At 40.9% G+C, this 21,496-nt stretch overlaps 1 protein-coding gene across 1 annotated transcript in view; it reads left to right on the top strand.

The window, feature by feature from the left end:
• TDRD9 (tudor domain containing 9) overlaps window positions 1-21,496 on the top strand; it is a 148,558-nt gene that overhangs the window by 12,934 nt on the left and 114,128 nt on the right. Inside the window, 3 exon segments of the mRNA XM_030558641.1 lie at window positions 8,617-8,723; window positions 16,093-16,193; window positions 16,576-16,797. Coding sequence (XP_030414501.1) covers window positions 8,617-8,723; window positions 16,093-16,193; window positions 16,576-16,797 — 430 coding nt within the window.

Raw genomic sequence — 21,496 nt, 5'->3', positions numbered from 1 at the left:
CTCTCATCACCTCTAGTTGCATCAGATCTTCATTGGTTAGCTCTTCTCCATGTGATTGCAGAAGTTGTGTAATGTCAGATTCTTCCACCTCATCAAAACCTGCTTTCCCCAAGGATATCTATCTTCATAGAGGGGACAACATTTTTAAATCCTTTTAAGTCATTGACACATTCAGGCCGCAACATCCCCACCCCCACTGTTCATGCATGCCTGAGTAACTTGAGCCCAAGACTCACCGATGTTGATGCATTTGAGGATGTTGTAGTCATGCCAAAATTACTGAATCGTAGGCTTGCCTTCCCAGTTGGTGCCTCCGATGAGCTAGTTGAAAGTATGACGTAAGTAAGAAGTCTTAAATGCAGCGATGGCTCCTTGGTCCATGGGTTGGATGAGTGATATGGTGTTGGGTGGCAGAAAGACAACTTTGACGTTTTTGCACAGGTCTTCCAGGTTGATTGGATGAGCCGGTGCATTATCAATAAGTAATAAAATCTTGAAATCAAGATTTTCCTTGGCACAGTATTCTCAGCCATTCTGAAAAAATAGCTCCAGTTGTCCATGCCTTCTTACTGGCTCTCCAAATGACCAGAAGGTGTTCCTTTGAAAATTCCTTGAGCGCGCGTGGTGTTTCGGATTGGTACACTGTCAGCAGTTTCATCTTGATGTCTCCGGCAGCATTACCACTTAGAAGCAAGGTTAGATGGTCTTTAACTGCTTTAAATCTGGGTGCTGTTTCTCCTCTCGGGTAATGTAAGTCCATTCAGGCATCCTCTTCTGGTAGAGGCCTGTTTCATTGACATTGGAGACTTGCTTAGGGGAATAGTCGCCTTCCTCAATTATTTTCTTGAAATAGGGAATTTTTTAGCTGCTGCAGTATCGGCACTAGCCACCTTGCCAGACCTCTTGCTGTTATGCAGGTCGAAGCGCCTCTTGAACTGATCAAACCATCCCCGACTTGCTGTGAACGTCCCTGTACCTGATCCTTCACCTTGGTCTCTCTTCAAATTGTCATTCACACTTTTTGCTTTTAGCTTATATCACTAGCAAACTTATAGGTATGTTCTGCTGGTTTTGGTCCTCTGTCCACACTGAGAGAAGAAGCTCCATGTGTTCCATCAAAGTACTTCTTGATCAACTTATTTTAGTAGCACGAAGTGGTGTTACACACCGAGCACTAGCCCTGATCTTGTTGGGATTATTCTGAATTGTTCTCTCAGTGGTCGGAGTAAGACTTAGAGTGATGTCAATGTCTACTGAATGCTTTCCTGGATCAAATTGCCTTAAAATGTCTAATTTAGTACCCAAGCTAATAGTTTTCCTGGTTTTCTTATTGCTAGTGGTACTGCTACTGCTAGGCACTCCACTATCGCTTGCTGCGTGTTTTTTGACTCATGATGCTGGGTTATACTGTACAGTATAATCACAATGAGCCCTCCATTATTACATTTAAAACAGACTTGCACAGGGCCACTGGAACAATGTCCTATGTCAGCTCCTTGAGCCGCTTCTGTTTCTTTCTCATGCATGTTAGCAGCAGCTCCCCTTTCACCAAATCTCCCTGCAGTCACTGATCAGAGGATTTCTGGGGACCTGCTCAAAGCTTTTCCTACAGTAACCACGTTGATATCAGGTGGGATATTTCCCAGGGAATGCCTTGCTGCTAAATGATGAACTAGCACTCGGCTGAGCCTTCAAGGGTTAACACATTATTAATGTAGCCTCACACTCTACAAGGCAGGAGGGAGGAGAGACAATAGACTCACAGCAGTGGCTGCAAACAATTCCCTGCAGAAACTGAAGGTGATGTTGAACCCACGCTATCCTGGCCTGCTGGAGCGCACCACTCCCTCCTCCAGATGGCGCATGCACATACTACTCTTCACTCCCTTCAGCTTGAAGTGATTGGGGTCATGCAGCATCAGTCAACTATTGAAAGGGAAAGAACTTGGAACACCCGTCATTCTCCATGGTAATCTGCTCCCCTACTGGAAGCCCTGTGGGTTTAGACTAGGACTAGTTATGGAGTTAGATTCACTTGCAGGTTCTTAGTTTCACAGGCGCTCTGCTCGAGGACTAAAGGCCTGTTTTCCAGAGTATGCTGGAAAAACTGGCCCTGCTGTACCTCCCATAGTAACCATGCACTCAGCACCAGGGCAGCACTGCAGCCAATGCAGCTGTGACTTGTTAAGAGGAGGAAAATGTTTGCTGCAGGGCTGCGCTCCTCCCTGCTGTGTGCCTGCAGGGGCAGAGAGATGCAGCTGGCATTAAAGTGAATGGCAAAGCTCCCGTGGATTTCACACTTTCATAGGAGCAGAGCCAGGTTCTGTGCATCCGTACACCGCTTCTCCCCCTTGCTAGAGTGAAGCAGGTGCTGGAACTCTATTAACTTGCTGCCACCCTGTGTTCTTGAAGAGAGGGGAATGATTCGAACGTTGTGTTGGCAGGCACAAGACAGCAAAGCAGGGCAGCTGCTGTGCACCCCCCATAGCTGCTTTGCAGGCATCTGGTGGCCTCTGGCGGAGTCTCTGCAAGTGCTCAGCGTAGCATCCTATTCCCGAGGAGGGTGGCGGCTGGGCCATAAAGCGATGATGAATTTCTGGGGGGCAGAGTGCACGTGGAGTGTGTTTACAAACATAGTTGGGAGGTGCCCCTGCCTTACTCCATGAAGGCACAGCTCGCTGCAGACAATGAAGCGGGCAAGGAGGCTGAAGGTGCCACATTAGGCTAGGAAGTGCCTTGAGCAGCAGCAGCTTCTCCTATTGCGACTTAGGTACAAGCACAGGCGCTGACTTTGTTGGGGGGTGCTCAACCCCCTGCTGTGCCCGAGACCCGCCACCACTCCACCCCTTCCCCCAGGGCCCCACCCTCATCCCACCTCTCCTTGTCCCTGCTCCACCTCCTCCCCCGAGCACACTGCATCCTCGCTCCTCTCCAACAGCCTTCAGAACACCGCAAAACAGCTGATTGTGGGAAGCAGGGGATGCAGGGAGGGAGGGGGGAGGCGCTGCCCCGCAGGGCTGCCGGTGGGCAGGAGATGCTGGGGAATGGTGGAGGGGAGCTGATAGAAGGGCTGCCAACCCACTCTGGTTCCATGCCCCTATGAGGGTGGGCTGCTCTTCCAGAGAATCCTGCAAGCAGCGGACAAAGCAGGCGGCCAAACTGTTCAAAGGGCTAATACGATTCTTGGATGTATAAGCAGGGGACTATCAAGTAGGAATAGGGAGGTTGTATTACCTCTGTATTTAGCTACTGTGTCCAGGTCTGGTGTCAACAATTTAAGAAGGCTGTTGATAAATTGGGGAGGGTTGAGAGAAGTAGAATTGGAAAATGTCTTGTAGTGAGAGTCTTGAACTCAATTTGCTTAACTTATCGGAGAGAAGGTTACAGCCTGATCATAGTCTTTAAGTACCTACATGGAGAAAAGTTATTTAATAGTGAGCTTTTCAAGTCTAGCAGACAAAGGTATAACAAGATCCAATGGAGGGAAGCTGACATTAAACAAATTGAGGCTGGAAATAAGGCTCAATTTTTTTTTAGTGAAGGTAAATTAACTGTTGGATAGTTTACCAAGGACTGTGGTGGATTCTCCATCAATGGCAATTTTTAAATGAAGCTTCGTTTTTCAAAAAATTGTGTTCTAGTTGAAACGGGAATTAATTCAAGGAAGACCTGGACTGCACTTCAGATGATCCTTGAACTCTGGTATGAGCTTTGTAAAATTGCTAGTGTGTTGTTTTTTTCCTTTGAATTTTTAGACTTGTGGTCTCTTGGCTAGACCACAGTTGAAACCATTGCAAGGCTGGCTGAGCATGTTTCCTCCTTCTCCTGGATAGTGTAAACTGACAGGTCACTGCCTTCTGTGATTTTGCTCTCCTTGTGATGGGTGAAGTCAGGATGTGCTTGAAATGGTACCTCTTCAATCCATCTCAGTCTGTAGTGTTGGTAATGGATGCTTCAGTATTATAATTCAAGGCCTCTAGACACTAACCTTCATGTGGCTGTTTTGGCATTTAGCACAGTCTGCCTGGCCTTCAAAGCATTCCTTTCCAGGGCTTGATCTAGGCTGAGTTACGCTAACGTAGAAGCCTGCTGCTTTGTTCCCTAGGATCATTTTTTGTTTTATGAACATTTCAAGCCTTTATGGTTGTGAAGAAGACCTTGTAAAGATGAACAGTGTGTAGCCCACTATATAGATATCTGCAGAGAGCCCAAAACAATAGCTTGAGAGGGGGAAAGTGCCTTATGCATCTCTATGATGGATTAATTTGTTTGGTGAGTTACAATAATATAAACATTTCAATGATTTCACATATTAGAGCTTGTAAGAAAGGAGCGGGACAATTATGGTATGAAGGGTTATACAACCTGCTATGACAGCTCATTTAAGTATCCTGAGTGAGTGGTTCATGGGTGAGTACTGTTACCCTTCCAAATTGTGCTGTGGAACCAAAAGACCACAGGAGAGAAGATGGAGCTCAGAGATCACAAAGGGGAAGCCAGTTCCACAGAGCTCAGCAGGGTATCCCAAGTGTCCTCTGATCACGAAAGTCATCCTTCCCCCAAACCCTCTCTTGGAAGCGAGGTGTTGTCTGCTGTTTTGGTGAGTGTGTGGCTTTCTCCCTGGTGTTAGTGGTTGCTACTCTTTCTTTTGCTGTAGAGTTTGCAGGATATAGAAAGACACAAAGAACTATTGTTATAGTAAAAAGCTGGTATTTTTCAGACACTGAAACTAAATAGTTTTGTGTGGAACCAAAAGTTTTCTTTTCTGTTCTTCAAAATGAGTATTATGGTGGGGTTTGTTTTTTGGTGCTTAGTCTTCAGCTGAAATTTGTAGTTGTGCAGTGGACTTTTTTTGACTTGTAACTTCCTAAGAGGAGGAAAATTGAGTAACTAGCATGAGAAACAACTGTGCAGTCAATTTAAATTTTTAAATAATTCATTTATTTTGAGAAAACAGTGTGCCTCTTAAATTTTGAAAAATCCATTATTACAGAGCCTGAGGGAGTTAAGAGCATAAAACTCATTGACTCTTAAAAATCCTTACCTTAGCTCAGCTTCTGTATTGTGTAACTCCAATGTTTGATGGCTACGCTTTCCTAATTCAGAACAGTAATATTTCCACTAGGGACTTCCTGTTGTTGTGCTACCACTTTCAGGTTTTTTTATTTAGAATGTAAATATAAAGCCCTGAAGCTGAATTTCTAAAATCATTCTGCATGTCTTGTCTGAGTATTGGGACTTTTGACTAGCAATACATTTTCTTTTAAGTTAGCGTATCTTTGTAGTTAAGACTACAAACTCCAAGTATTGAATATCAACTGTCAGTAAAAGGAAAGTCACTTTTATTGTGACCTTCAGCAAACCCTAGTTGAAGGTTATTTGCTGTTATAGCAAATGTTCAGTTATGTAAAGTGTCACATTATTTTAGCTTCAGAAAAGAGACCATGAAACAGTCTACTGTGTGTATTATACTAAAATTTTAAAGAAGTAGTATTGCTTCCTCCACTACAATTCTGTTGCAGCTATCCTTTTTCCTGAGGTTTGCGTGAAGGGGAGAAAAGAGGGAGCTATGCTGCTGGGAGAGAAGTGAGAGAGCATTCTTGTACTGGAGAGCAGCAACTTAGTTCAGACAATTTCTTATATGATCTAAAAAGTGAGTCACATTAGTTTTTATATATATAACTCTTAGTCCCATACTAACAGTGGTGTTATGGTGAATGAAATATGGAAATAATAAATGTATCAGAAATATGACAATTAAATGTTTTTGTAAACCTCACCCAAGAACACTTCGTTTGCGATCGTTCATTGACTATTTTGATTAAACTTATGCATGCTACACAATTTAGGGTGCATTCACATCCTTCTTAAAGTGAAATTTACTGACAGATCCAAAACTGGAACGATTGCAGATTGTTTTTTTTACCTTCTCCCCAAACAGAGTTGTATTAAGTGGAAAATTTCACAGTCTCTTACTACTTTGCCAGTAAGCATTCTCCTCCTTAAAAGGACAGATCCTTAACAATTTTTGCTTGCCATTACACGCTTAACTTTCTCTTCATAGGTCAAGCATTTGCTGGGGGAATCACTTATTTTTCAGGGAACATCATTATGTATATATCTTTTGTATTTAACAGTTTTTAAAACACTAGTGCCTAAAATACTCTGTTAAGTGTATATAAATATTTTAGCATGTTTCATTAACCAAGATATGTTTTCTTTATTTGGGCCTGGGATGTTAATGTAATATTGGCTGAGCTTTGTAATTTTTTCCATTGTGAAAACTGTTCGAAAAAGTCTATTTTGTTTTATATTTCAAAGACTGTTCCAATTTAAAATTTACTGAGTGTTTTCCTTTTATGTTTGCCTGGTTGACCTATTTGAGGGTCATTTTATAGCTTCAAGTAAAGGAAGACCTTTCTCTTGGTGAATTTATTTAAAGCAAGGCGCCCTCAGTGCACTGAGAGCATTTACAGCTGAATGTGCCAACAATTTCTGGTGTTAAACTGTGTTTCCCTTCCAGTAATTCTCCTGAAATGACAGTTGTATTTTGTTCATTTGACATAATTTTTTTTTAATATTGTTTTGGATTTGTAATACTATCACAAAGGTGTCTGTTCCAAACAGGTGCCAATAAGTTACTTAAAAACAGTGGATGTGGAAAAAAAAAATCAGTACCAGCCTAGCAAAAATGACAGTCGTTAAATCATATAGCAAAAGGTAAATGAGGAAAAGTATACCACCTTCTATAAATATTTCCCCTTAAACAACATCCAGGTGTCTTTGTGGAGCACATCTTGCCAGCCCAACTTCCCTTTGGTTATGTCTACCTGCCGTTAGATCTCTGCAGCGGGTGCCTGTCTCAGGCTCATGGGGCCCAGACTAAGGGGCTGTTTAATTGTGGTGTAGGTGTTTAGGATCCATGTGCAGCCAGAGCTCTGGGACCTTTCCACTTCAGAGGGTCCTAGAGCCTGGGTTTCAGCCTGAATCTGAACATCTACCATGCAGTTAAACAGCCCAAGCCAACTGGCACGGACCAGCTGCTGGTGTCTAATTGCAGTGTAGACATACCCTTTGAAGCCAAGGAAGCTCCAGCTCAGGCTTATCCACTGATCTAAAGTGTTTCTAAAAATCGGCAGGACACAGGCTATTTAGGGCTTCATAGGTATATACCGACATGTTATGTTCCAACCACAGACAGCCATGACAGATCATAGAGCATTTGTATTATATGTGGGGGCATTAGTACTACCTATAATTAAGGTTGCTTAACACTTTGTATGTAAGGCATTGTTTTCAGTTGTGTATAACTAAGGCTGTGATTATGTCACGAAGGTCAGTGGAAGTCATGGAATCCATGACTTCCCTTGACCTCCGTGACATTTTTTGCCCCAGGGCTGGAGCTCCCAGCCGGCACCCCTGCAGCTCCTCACCCCTGCCCTGGTGCCCTGTAGCTGCCCAGTGTGAGAGGGGAGCTGTCCTGCTTGATTGTTTGGGTCAAGGAAATATGTAGACTAGATGTTCCTACAACAAGGTGTTTCTGTAAGAACGTCATTGGAATATGGTTTGAACTAACAGTGGACTGAGATTAGCAATGGACTAAACAGAAGTAGCTGTGGGTGCAGAGCGCTAGTGGTAATATCTAATTGCCATAACATAGTTTTGATTTATGAGTTTGTGATGGTGTTCTGGGGTAGAGGAGAGACTGAAATGGTAGACTGGGAAGGGAGCAGAATGACTGAAACTGGTGACGAACGAGTTATTTTGTAGTCCAAGCAAGCAAACAGCAATTATTAGAAAGGAATTATCACTAAAACTTTTTTCGCTGTGTAGATTTTGATATATCACTCTAACAATAAGCCAAATTTACTTTTAATTATTCAAACTTTTAAATTCTTTATTGTACATCTGTTGCTCTTGTTTCCGAGGAGATCCATAAGGCAGCTTGTACATATTGTTTGCTATGTGTTACGTAGAACAGAACACTTTATGAATTGGCAGGATGTAGAGGGTATATTCCTGATTTTAGACATAACTAATATAACTTTGAGGATTTCAAGTGAGGCCATTGATCTAATGCTAGTTAATAGTGTTGTTCTCCCCCCTCCCTGCAAAAACAAAACTAAACCCCCCACCCTTTTTTATCTCACGGATAACAAATTTTTTTAAAGCAGCAAATATTATCATATTTTCTCATATTGCTATTCTACCTCCAGAGAATCGTGCAAGATGGATATTAAAAAAAATTATAGTGTTCTGTTCAGTCTTTTCTTGGCAGAATTATCCAGGCTTTTTGTCCAAAAGAAATCTTAATTTCTATTTTGTTGGAAAAATTAGGTACTAAATGGGCATTTCCCCCCCACCATTATTGGTCACTCCGGGGTTTGGAATTCAGAGCATAAAGATGCTCAGAAAATGTGATGCCATAACCAGGGTAGCATCTGAGTGCTAGGGACAGCATTGAGGCTTGGGTGGTGCATTCTGTAGGGTAGATCCTGATATGGCGTGATGTGGAGGCCCTGAAGTTACTGAGAAATCCTATTATCTCCAGGGATTTGTTTACCTTTTTCCTTGAGGTTGGAAAGCATACATTAACTGTTTTCATTTCTTCTTCAGGATACATAACAGAGAGAATGCTGGAGCTGAATATATTGAAAAGTACAGACAACTGGAGGTGCTAGAATTGGACAAATTTGACACCGTTCACTTTATCCGTGGACCAGGTGAACAATGAATGCTCTTTCCCCACTTTGATCCTAATATAAAAAACCCAAAAAGATTAAACTGTGGGGTCTGTTTGTGGAGTATTATGTCTGCACTTGTTGTATTTTGTTTAAGGATGGCCTGGTATTAACAAGTGAACAGTTGACTTACATGTATAAGTGGGTTGTGTGCAGATGCAAGTGCACAGATGCAGTGCACTTTAATAAGGTTATATATACTTGATTTAGAATTGCAATATATGCATATATTTGTGTGAGAAGGTTTATCCTTGTTTACTTAAAGAGGTGGTTTGTGGTAATAATTGGGACCTAGTAAGCCTTTCCCAGTTGTAAGCCCAACTATGGGAAAGTAGACTAAATATAAAATATTCTAATCACCTGTAACAATAAATGTTGATGGAAAAAGCTACAAATAGAAGATGGACTGAATTAGTCCAAACAGAAAGGCCTACTGATATAACTCAGGCACTGTGTTGAGATGTCATGCCTGGTAAACAAAAGGAGTGTGGAATTGGAAACTAATAGCCTAAAATTGATGGGTTGTAAATTAAGCCTAATTGGTGGATAAAATGAGAGAATGGACTATTATCCCCATCACTCTCTTTTGGGGTCCTTTAAAATAGTAGTCTTTTTCAGGGAGAGTCTCAAGTAATCTGGCTGGGAGACAGGTGGACTGTAAAGAGTGAGCTTTCACCATCATGGCTGCCACTTCCACTGTGGCCTGGGACCTTGGGATTCACCATCAGACCATTGGGCCTTCGCTATCCTGAGCCTGAGGGATGTACAGGCCACAGAGATGATTTTACCACCTCCCCTGGCTTTGGGTAAACCCTGAACACTGCCTGGAATGTGAGACTTTGTCTACTCCCTGCTTTGCTTCATTCACCCACCATATTTCTTCTTTTGTATCTTTTTGCCATCTCTTTAATTTGAAGAGTTGGCTTAGTCAGACAGGACTATATCCTTTGCAACACTGATGAAAGTTCATGACTGAAGAAGCAGCTAAAGCAATCCCCTAAATAGCCCTGATACTGGTAAAAATTTGTGATGTTTTGGAGTGGCTAATGAGACTGTTTGCTGGGCTTGTTTCTTGAGCAGTGAGGTTGCAAATAGGAGCCAGCACCAGAGACATTAGCTGTTCTTTGCTCGTCCCTTTTGTGTGTGTTTGTTTTCTAGGAAACATAGTCTGGAGCTATTAAAGTCCAATTCTCTCAACTGACTTTTCTTCTCCCACTCTGCCTCCAAAAGGACAGCTATTACCCTCTTTAATACTACTGGAAAAACTGTCCAACAAGGATTTTTTTTCCTTTTAAAAACTCTATAGCTAAAGTGAAAATGAATAAGGAATATTGTTAAAATGAAAGTCTTAATCTTACATTTCAAACACTGTTTTTCCTTTCTCTGTATCTAATAAAAGTTTTTAAAAAATTTAATGGTTTGCTTGCAATGGCTCTAAGCATGTTGAGGTCTCTGTGTTCAAAACCTTAAACCAGGACTGTTTAGAGTTGTATAGTGACTGGGTCTCATTAACACCTTTGACTCGCTGGGCTCATTTAATCAATCAAAACAAACACAATGTGTCTAATATAGAAATTAACTCTTTATTCTATATTGTTCCAGTTACCAATCCAATTGATTGTCATTTCTCTCAGCCTCTTTTTCCTGCACTGCTGTCATCCACTTCAGTTTATTTCTGTGTATGTGTGTCTCCCCCTTCAAAATGCCCTTAGTAGAGGGAAATTTGACTGCACCACTCTTCCAGCAGCTCTGGTAGAAGGAATGTGAAACTGACTAGTATGTCAAGACAGCTCAGCTTCAAACAGTTACCATGCTACTTAACCTCAAAATTAGTTGATGTAGGACAGCCCTTTTTTTGAGAAAAATACAGTGTATGCCCTAGTCTTTTCATCTCTTTCAGTGACGAGGTGAGAGGGCATCAAGTTGGCCCAGTTTGTGAAGTTTCATAAAAGAAATTAGCTAAATAGCCATTTAATTGCAGAATGCCTACTTGTGCCATTATATATTAATACTGATTATGGAAAAATGTCATTTGTACATCTTTTCCTTTGCTAACACAAGATTTCTACCTAAAGTATATTTTCTAGTGCTTTCACCAATTTATTTTTAAATGAGATTGATGCTTGCAATACTTTCCATGAAAGAAATAGGAAGTTTATATATTCCAGCTGAAAAATCTTTATTGATATTCTGCCTGATAAATTTATCTTTTCCTAATATCCTTCCATTTCTTCTATTTCTGTTTTCTTGGTCTGCCCTAAAACTTCTCCTTCATGTTTATGCCCTCAATATACTATAAATAGTTACATCCCTCCTTTAGTCACTTCCTTTCAGTCACTTACTGAAACAGCATTTATCAATTATCCCACTGAATATAAATAAAAACACGGAATCGCATATGGATGCTCTCCTGTTATTTCTCTGTCTGCTTCCTCCCATCCCTTTTCTTTTCCTGCTGTTCCACTTCGTCATGGTGTAGGAGCTCAGTTCATGCAGATTTGTGTGTTGCAGTCAATCTCTTCTGATCAGTGCTCTGCCTCCAGCTGTGTAGTATCAATTGAGGGGAAACTAAACAGACTAGATAGTGATGGGACTAGAAGATGCCCTGTAGCACTCTGGGACAAAGCAGCAAAAATCTAGCAAGACTTTCCGTATCACAAAACATTCAAGACATTTGAAATGTATGGCTGCTACCACTTCTTCCAAATAAGCAGATTCAAGGTTCCTATGGCTGGATAGTGTTAAAAGGGAAAGCAGCATCTGAGTTTGAGAAAGGTGAGAACAATACCTTCAGCTTCAGCCTTTAGCTTCTTGGGCACATGGTGTCATGGACACCTCGCATGGACACACGAGGTGTCTATAGACATGGCTCAGATCTGTTTACACTCCGAACAATGACAAGCTACACAAGCCACTGTCAATGCCCTCCAGGGTCATACACTTCCTGGAATGATGGAAAGACCCATTCAATATCTGTGTAGGGATCCCATTCACACAACCTCCATCAGCACTGATTTGAACAATAGACTGTGATAGACTGGGGAGCCCACCTAAACAGCTGCAGACTTCAGGGAAAATGGCCTCCCATGGAAGCTGTACTCGGTATCGACCTTTGGGAATTAAAAGCCATCAGAAATGCCTGTGAACAATTTCTCGCATTCATCAGGGATACTTACACAAAAATCATAACAAACAACATAGCGTGCATGTTTTACGTAAGTCATGAAGGGGGCACCAGATCACCTTCCCTTTGCATGGAAGCACTAAAACTCTGAAATTGGTGCATCCACCACAATGTACTCATATCAGCCACTTGCCTGGCAGGGATATAAAATGTATCAGCTGAAATTTCTCACATGACCATGAATGAGAAATGAACCCAACAGAGCTGCACAGCCTAGTCCGTTGATGGGGGAACTCCAACAACAGACCTGTTTGCTACTTACCAGAAGGAGAAATGTCTCTGCTACTGCTCCAGAGCTGGACTGGGGAAACAGTCCCTAGGAGATGCTTTCCTTCTTCAGTGGGGCAGAGAGCTGCTGTACGCCTTTCCTCCATTCCCTCTAATATTGAAGGTCCTATTTAAAGATAAGGCGGGGAAAAAGAAGTTATATTTATTGCCCCCACCTGGCCGAGACAAGTGTGGTACCTATATCTGACACAACTAGCAATGTATCCTCCTATTCCTCTTTAACCCCTTCCTCGCCTACTCTCCCAAAACGACAGACAGATCCATCCAGCTCCAGGCTTGGCTTCTTCCTGGTTCTAACACACAGAGAGCTGCTGCTCCGAGGAGATGAAGGAAGTGTTACTACATGGTAGGAAATTGATGACTCGTCGCACTTACCTACAAAAGTGAAAATGATTCCAAATTTGGTGCAATTCCATTGAAGTTGCTCCCTCCCTTTGATCTTAGACTATATACAAAAAACTCAAAAGGGCTAGTCTTTCTCTTATCTCGCTCAAAGTACATCTGTGGGTTTATTATCGTTATGTGAGATTTCCCATATTCTGCAGTAGGAGAAATTATTGTACTTTTCCCTCAAAGTGTATTTAATGCACATTGTGATTTAGGAAAGTAGACTTGAATTGTCTTGGCTATAGAAGTTATCTCAACTGGAGGGAGCTTCCTTGGGTGGGTTGTTTCCTGGCTGCCAATGACTGGCTGGGCTGGTTCTGTCCCCAAATTGCAAGCAGCTAAAGTGTGTAAACTGATCTGTGGACCTTATGACTTGAAGAAGGGAAACTTGATAAATTTTCCTATTGTGTGTCATCATTAAGAAATTTGAAATGTTATCCCTTGAGGTTAAATTGATCTTCCTGTTGCTCAATATGTATGTGGAGTCTTATTGGCCCTGGCTACATGAAAGTTCGGTTTGTTGAGATTGGGGTTAGAACAGTTGTCTGTCAATAGTCCACGTACCACTTATAAGGATTCCACTATTGTGTCTAAATCTGCAATATATCATGCTTTTGCTATGTTAAGCCCTAGAGTGTAGAACGCATGCCATCTTTTTCCATCCTTTCCCACTTTTAAAGAATACCATAAAGCTTCTTTTAATAACTTGTCCTTAAAGCTACTGCCACATCTATATTTATAATCTTTTCCTTTAATTCCCTTCTTTGCTTTTGGAATTGGACTTTCATGCTAGTATCCTTTATATTTTTAACAGGGTGTTGTTTTTTGTTTTGCGGTACTGAGCATAATAAAATTATTGCATAGAAATATCTTAAATAGCTTAAAATTGACATTATTTTAGGAACAATGATTTAAATACACTGATGCCAGAAGCATTTCCCTAACAGCTTGAGACTTCTTCCAGTGTTGGTCAAATCATGCAGAGGTACTGATGTCTCAGTAGTGACATCTTTGAATGTGCTAGAGGGCAGCCAGTTATCCTTTGCTTCATGTTGTGACAGAATGCTATATATGAATTTTCCTGGGAAATGTATTTAGAATCCTGTCCCAAAAGTCTTTTAGAAAAGGACAATGTTAATATTCTTTAGGGACTTTTGTTTTGATATGAACTTCTGTCTTGTCCATATTTTGTTGATGTGAGCTGAACCAGTATGTAGCAATTATCTGAACCTATTGCTCTCATGTATTATATTAGAATCTAGGCTTCTCTACATTCTTTCCATGTTATGGGAAGGATTGTTTGTAGAGAGTTCCTGTTGACAGTAGAAACTATTCTAGAAGTGCCTAACAAAAAACTAATTGCTGCTTCTTGTATAATTACTTGTATTATTTAGCTCTGAGTTCTGATATGTTCGTTGTTACCGGTATAATAATACAGATATGTTACAAATGCGTAGAAAGACAGTCTCTGCCTCAGAGTTTTTAATCTAATCTGTGTTCTGTGAAAACATTCATAGTCATTATTCCTCAGAAAATCAACAAAACTGGGAAAGGTATTTATTCATAGCTTATTTTACTTTTTAAAATAAGGAATCTTCCTATTTTGAAACAACTTTGTTTTTACATTATATAACTTTAAAGTTACTCTTTGCCTGTTCATATAAGTGAATTTTATGACTTAAGGTGAAATCCTGACTCTTCTGAAGTCAGTGGGAGCTCTACCATTGATTTCAGTAGGGCTGGGTTTTCACCCATAATATCTAATTGCACTTTCATAAAAGTATTTACCTACAAAGCAGTTATTGGGGTTTTTCCACCTGTTCTGAAGCTAGCATTTACTCTCTTTTTATTATACATGTGCCATGATGACATGCGCATCAAAAGGTTTTATGTTTTTCCATGTTTCCCCATAATAATTGTGCCCATAAATGAATTTGTAAATTCTCTTAGCTTGGTGTCCCTGCCGCGAGACTGTAGAATTTATTTAAGAGAAAAGTTAATGATCAGATATTAGATGAAGAAGATAGTGTTTAATATCGGACTGTCATGTCCAAATTTGACTTTAGCTTGTAGTTGAAGGAGAAGGATTTCATTGTGAGGATGGGGGATGAAAGGAAACAAGTGGCGCAAGGGTGTAGTTAAGGGTCTTGCCATTTTATCCTGCTGTTTGGAAGAGTTGGATAAATTGGTAGTTGCTCTGAAAACCTGGATGTGATTCCTAGGAACTGGGATGGTAGTAATAGTTGTGAGGACCGTGCAGGATATTTGGCTCTCTGAGGTAAAGAGGAAAGGAAAAAAGCTTTATGCAGAGAGTAGTTCCAATAGCATGTAAGATTGGAGAGTAGTGTGTGAGCATGACACTAGGGCCCAGAAACAATGAGGTAAACAAATGTTTTCTAGAGTAACTACCAAAAAATCCCAAGAGTTGCTCATATGGAGAAAGTTTGTTAGAAGAATTACCTAATACATTTCCGAGTATTAATAAGCAAATGCATGAGCTAAACCTTGATATAGTACTCCTGGTGAAATTCCGTGCCAAAAAAAAAATTCTGCATGCAGTATTTGAAAATTCTGCATATTTTATTTGTCAAAATAACACAATGTAATCCTGCCAGTTTCAATTATTTTGGTAAGTGATTTCAAAATATCTGTCAGTGAGTATGTCTGTAACAATACAGACCAAAAAAAAATTCTGGTCAATTTTTTTTTTCTTACAAATAGATTCCTCATTAGGCATATTAATGCATAATGTTGAGTAATTTATTTCCTGCACCTGTAAGAAGTAGTGCAAAGGCTTGTGGGGAGTCAGGGATAATGGAGGAGTTGAAGGAGAGGAAAGGAACCTGAGTGAACTTGGAGGGTGTTGGGTGTGGGTGGGAGAAGGTGGTGGGTTTTTTGGGGGGGGGAGGGGGAAGGAGATTGTTAGGAAGTTGGGAAGCCTGCCCCATGCAGACCTTGGCTGACACCATGCCCTACCTATTCAGTCAGGCACATCTGCCCCTGTCTCCGCAGTCCCCATCCCTATGGGTCTCTGCACTCTCTCCCCCATCCCCAGGCTCAACGTTGTAACCCCAGTAGTTCCTGAGCCTACGCCCCAGTCTGTCCCCACCACTAGCCATTCTGAGCCCCAGTCTGTGACCCACCAGCAGCCCTGTGTGCTCCAAACCTGGCTCTTCCGGCAGGGTGCTGTGATGAACTTCTACTCCTGGGGGAATTCTGCAGCACTAGGCAGAGAATTTTTTTTTCTTCACCGAAAATAAGTTCCACCCCAGAACTGCAGCACTGCTTGTGCAAAATGTATTTTATATGGGAAAATACAAAGTTATGCGGGACAGAAGAATTCTGTGCATCTGGAGATGTGCAGAATTCCCCCTAGGTGTAATATAGGGTCCTTTGAAGAAGTGTGCTTTTCAGGTACAATGAATGTATTCACTAGCTCACATTTCTGTTGTAACTACAGGAACTTGACTTAGATTCTTTCTTTCTTTGCAGCTACTCCATCACCACTTCCACGTGAATCCCGTGATGTGACTTGTGTACCAAAAACTAATTATAAATACCCTGATTTGCCCATAACCAGATGTAAGGAAGAGGTAAACTATAGTTATTGAATGAATTGAACTTCTGCTGTTAATGGACTAAAACTGCAAATCCACACTTATGGTATTTTTCGGAAGGAAAATTTTGGTATTAAATTCATTCCAGATTAAATGTATAGTTTCATTGAAAGGCTCTGTTTGTAGCACAGGGCCAATTTTTACTACAGTTTTTTTCATAATTGAAATATTTCAGTTACTGTTTCTAGCTAGACATTATTCACGTGTATATATGTGCACATCAGTTTGTTACCTTAAATGAGTTCTTAAAAAAAAAAAAATCATGGAAGTAAATAAGGAAATTGTTAAATACTATTTGAAATTCTATACTGAAATATTTTATGGTCTTATGAGCATTCTTTAAAATTTTTAATTTCAGGTAGTTTCTTTGATAGAAAGCAATTCAGTTGTAATTGTACATGGAGCAACTGGTAGTGGTAAAAGTACGCAACTTCCGCAGTATATTTTGGATTACTACAGTCAGCACTCTACCTACTGCAACATTGTTGTTACCCAACCTCGAAAAATTGGTGCCAGCAGCATTGCAAGATGGATTAGCAGGGAGCGATCATGGGCATTAGGTGGATTTGTAGGCTATCAGGTATGATAATGTTTCAAACTGTATGAAGTGCATGATTTGGAAATGAGAGGAAAAAAATTCCTTTTCTGCTTTCCTTTATCATGTTGGTTATACCACAAGTAACCCAGAGCAGTGTAAATAGCTTTTAAAGCAGAACTATGGCAGAAGTGGAGGTTGTTAGCTGGAAGTGGTTATTAAAATCAAACCAATTTTCTCTTCTTTTTTAAAGTAGCGCAATTTAAATTATCAACCAGGAAATGCAAAAATTAGACTCCACCAGATATTTTAAATTGTCCACATTGCCTAGTTATTAAATTTTATGGCATAGATTTTTCAACATAAATAGTTTGATTCTCCCTAACTGTGATTTCTTGTCATGGCCCAAATCTGATGAGTTTTTGCTATCACCTGTCACAATTTTGGGGGCATGGCAAGAAACTATGGCTTGTGGATATGGATGAGGGAGGGAGGGTGTCACCTGGTACATAATGGAGTAGTGCTGCTTCCCTTCCCCATGCACTTGCTATTCTAGTGAAGAGCTGGCAAAGCCCTGCAAACAGCAGGGCTGTGGGACCAAGATAGCTGGCACCTCACCACCCTGAAGTGGTGTTTCACTGGAGCAGAGCATGGCCCAGGGAGGAGGAGGAAGTGTGAGTGAGGCAGGAGGATGAAGCAAAGGGTTTTGTACTCCTCCTCCTCTCCTTTCCCATTGCTTGTTCTTTCTGTGTCCCAGCAGCAGTTCTGTTTCAATTATTATTATTATTATTATTTATTTTATTTTTTGGTTTCTGCTCAGCACCTCAAGAAAAAATGGAAACCCTGTGGCCTTCCTCTAAGTATTTGTCCATTCAGCTCCATTTTTCTTGTGAAACAGCGTTTTCCTTCCTCTTTGTAAAATAAAGATTCTGTCCTTGCTGCCTTCTCTTCATCTACAACTTGCTCTGCAATCCCTTCTTCTATTAATCCTCTCTGACCACAATCTCATAATCTTCTTTAAAGAGAATTGTGATGGGTTGGGTCACAGAGAGCCCCTTGTGACTGTCACCTGATGTGCTGAGGCTACCTCTGAGCCCGTTTTCTCTGCCAGTTTGGGCCTTTAGAACCCTGCCTTGTTGAGCCAAACATGCAAGCCTGCTGCAACACAGACCCAGAGTCTGAACCATGTCCCCAAAGCTGCAGACTTAACTGAAAACAGCTTGAGAAGTGTTCCTGTCTCCAGTACCCAGACACTCAGCTCCCAATGGGATCCAAACCCCAAATAAATCTGTTTTACTCTGTATAAAGCTTATACATGGTAAATTCATAAATTAACCGCCCTCTTTAACACTGATAGAGAGAGATGCACAGCTGTTTGCCCCCCCAGGTATTAATTACTTACTTTGGGTTAATTAATAAGCAAAAAGTGATTTTTATTAAATATAAAAAGTAGGATTTAAGTGGTTCTAAGTAATAGACAGAACAAAGTAAGTTACCAAGCAAAATAAAACAAAACATGGAAGTCTGAGCCTAATACAGTAGGAAACTGAGTAGAGGTAAATCTTATCCTCAGAGATTTTCCAATCAGCTTCTTTCGCAGACTAGACTCCTTCCTAGTCTGGGCCCAATCCTTTTCAGACTAATGTCATGGTACATGGCCTGGGTCCAGCAATAATTCACACCCCCGTAGTTAACAGTCCTTTGTCCCAGTTTCTTTCAGGCATCTCTTTAGGGTGGAGAGGCCATCTCTCAAGCCAGCTGAAGACAAAATGGAGAGGCTTCCAGGTCCTTTTTATATTCTCTCTTGTGGGCAGAAACCTCTTTGTTCTGCTGTGCAAAATCACAGCAACAAGATGGAGTTTGTAGTGGCATGTCCATGAATAATTCAGCTTTTTGCTCTCTTTTTTGCTTTTGCACTGTTTAATGTTATTTTTAATGTTCCCAGGAAAGCTCAGATGAGGATTGGCGTCTCCCAAAGTCCATTGTCAGTTAAATGTTTCTTGATTGGGCACTTACTCAGGGTAGTCCTTTCTCAAGAAGCTGACCAAGTGCTTCACTGATGCTGCTTAAAATCAAACACCTTGAGCTACAAGTACATAGCCAATATTCATAACTTCAAATACAAAAATGATACACAGATACAGACATCATAATCATAACCAGCAAATTACAACCTTTCCATAGACACCTTACTTCATCTCCTTTTGTACAAGATTTGGTGTAACTAGAGGACTTTAGTTGCAACAATGATCTGTACAGTCATAGTTCATGTCAATAATGTCACAGGAATATTTTAGATCAAAGGTACGGGCCTGATGAAGTTGGGTGCCACAGTGAAAAGCACTATTAAAACCCCCAAAGTAGATGCTGAGCATGTTGTTGATGCTTAACAAATAACAAACTGTCAAGCATAAGCTTTCCTCTCCTAACCCCATTCTCCATTTTTTCCGCTTCAGCACCCTGGTCTTAGACTCACTTGGTTCTTTTTGAAACTCACTTCCTCTTGCACAGTCTTGGCTTTCATAGCTCTTTTTCTTTCTTTCTTTCTTTCACTGGGTGTGTCCTTTTTCTGTTCTGTAACATTATTCAGTGGGAACTATATTTAGTCTTTCTGTTCCTTTGTTCTCTTTAGATAACGTCATCCAACTGCTTGGCTTTACCATGTCTGTGTTGATACCTTTAGATCGATCTTCTCCTGTCTGTCCAAACTTGCATCTGATTGTCTCAAACATCTCTTCATGGATGTCTTGGTACCAACAACTTCTCAACCTGTCGAAAGCTTAACTTCTTTTTCCTCCTAAATCCACCCTTCCCCATCCTGTCTCAGTTATTGGAGCAGCTCTGTCATCCATTCTGCTCCACTTGGTTACAACCTTGGTGTCACTTTCAACTCCTTCTCCACTCAAATATTGTCACTAAATCCTACGATTTCCTACCCCCCACAATCTCCAAAATGTCCATTCTCACTTGCAGAAGTTGGATTTTCTAACAGCAGTTAGATTCTGGGCCTGTGAGGTTGGGCATGGAAAGGCAGAGCTGGCAGGAAAGAGCAGGACTTCATTAGATTTTGCTTGGTGAAAATTTTCAAGCACGTACTATGCTCATTTTCAGTCTACATTTCCTTCTCCCCACCAACCATGCAAAAGTGCTGTAGTCCTCACTACAGATTGTCCACGTCAAGTTTCGGATTTGAGCTGATTTTGCTGTAGCCTTTGTCATAACGTTTGGTTAGCTCAGGTGTCGGCAACCTTTCAGAAGTGCTGTGCCGAGTCTTCATTTATTCACTCTGATTTAAGGTTTCATGTGCCAATAATACATTTTAACGTTTTTAGAAGGTCTTTTTCTAGAAGTTTTATAATATATAACTAAACTATTTTTTGTATATAAAGTAAATAAGGTTTTTAAAATGTTTAAGAAGCTTCATTTAAAATTTTAATTAAAATGCAGAGCCCCCTGGGCTGGTGGCCAGGACCCAGGCAGTGTGAGTGCCACTGAAAATCAGCTCGTGTGCTGCCTTCAGCACATGTGCCATAGATTGCCTAACGCTGGGTTAGATTTTCAGGTCAGAAGGGACCATTGTGATCCTCTCGTCTGACCTCCTGTATAACACAAGCTGCGTAACTTCCCCAAAATAATTCCTAGAGCATAACTTTTAGAAAAACATAAATTAGGAGTCTTTATAGTGGAAAAGTTTGAGTCTTCACATAACTTCAAAAAAACTGAAGGAATTTTGCTCAATCTTAATTAGGAAAAAAGAGAAACACATCTTCAGACAGGGAGCAAGTATGGGAAACTTCCACTCCCAAAGGTGGAAATTCTAAATATTTATGTAAACATGAGCTTATAATTGAAAACTGTTTTATAACTTTAAGAAAAGCGGACACTGTTGCCTCTCAGTTATAATTTGGTAGAACAAATACATCAATAGAATATCAGGGTTGGAAGAGACCTCAGGAGGTCATCTAGTCCAACCCCGTGCTCAGAGCAGGACCAACCCCAACTAAATCATCCCATGTCTCTGTCAAGCCAGGCCTTAAAAACCTCTAAGGATGAAGATTTCACCACCTCCCTAGGTAACCCATTCCAGCGCTTTGCCACTCCCACAGGGAAATAGCATTTCCTAATATCCAACCTAGGCCTCCCCCACTGCAACTTGAAACTGTTGCTTCTTGTTCTGCCATCTGCCACCACTGAGAACAGCCAAGCTCCGTCCACTTTGGAACCCCCCTTCAGGTAGTGGAAGGCTGCTATCAAATCCCCCCTCACTCTTCTGTGGACTAAACAAGCCCAGTTCCCTCAGCTCCTCCTCATAAGTCATGTGCCCTACCCCCCTAATCATTTTTGTTGCACTCTGCTGGACTCTCTCCAGTTTGTCCACATACCTTCTGTAGTAGAGGGACCAAAACTGGGCACAATACTCCACGTATGGCCTCATGTCGTTCCAGTTACTTAATTTTTAGATGGGATCCTTTCCCTTCTATGCTGAGATTTTGAACTAAAAATCATATAATTGCTAGTTGGTTCACTGTGGGAGGAAAAGGCTTAAGTGTAAAATGGTTGCATGTGTCCTGTTGTTTTCTGATATTTTTCTTGTATATTTTTACTAGGATTTGTGTGGGCTGAGAACAACCCAAAGAAATAAAAAATAAAGAGGATAATTTTGCCCTGGAAAACTAGTTGAAGTCTAGCAGCACCCAAAATAGTTAAGGTTACAAAACTTACAAAATGATTAAAAACGCTTCTT

The sequence above is a fragment of the Gopherus evgoodei genome, chromosome 4 (genome assembly GCF_007399415.2).
Source record: "Gopherus evgoodei ecotype Sinaloan lineage chromosome 4, rGopEvg1_v1.p, whole genome shotgun sequence".
NCBI classification, from domain to species: Eukaryota; Metazoa; Chordata; order Testudines; family Testudinidae; genus Gopherus; species Gopherus evgoodei.
This window is presented reverse-complemented; position numbering and strand designations above follow the sequence as displayed.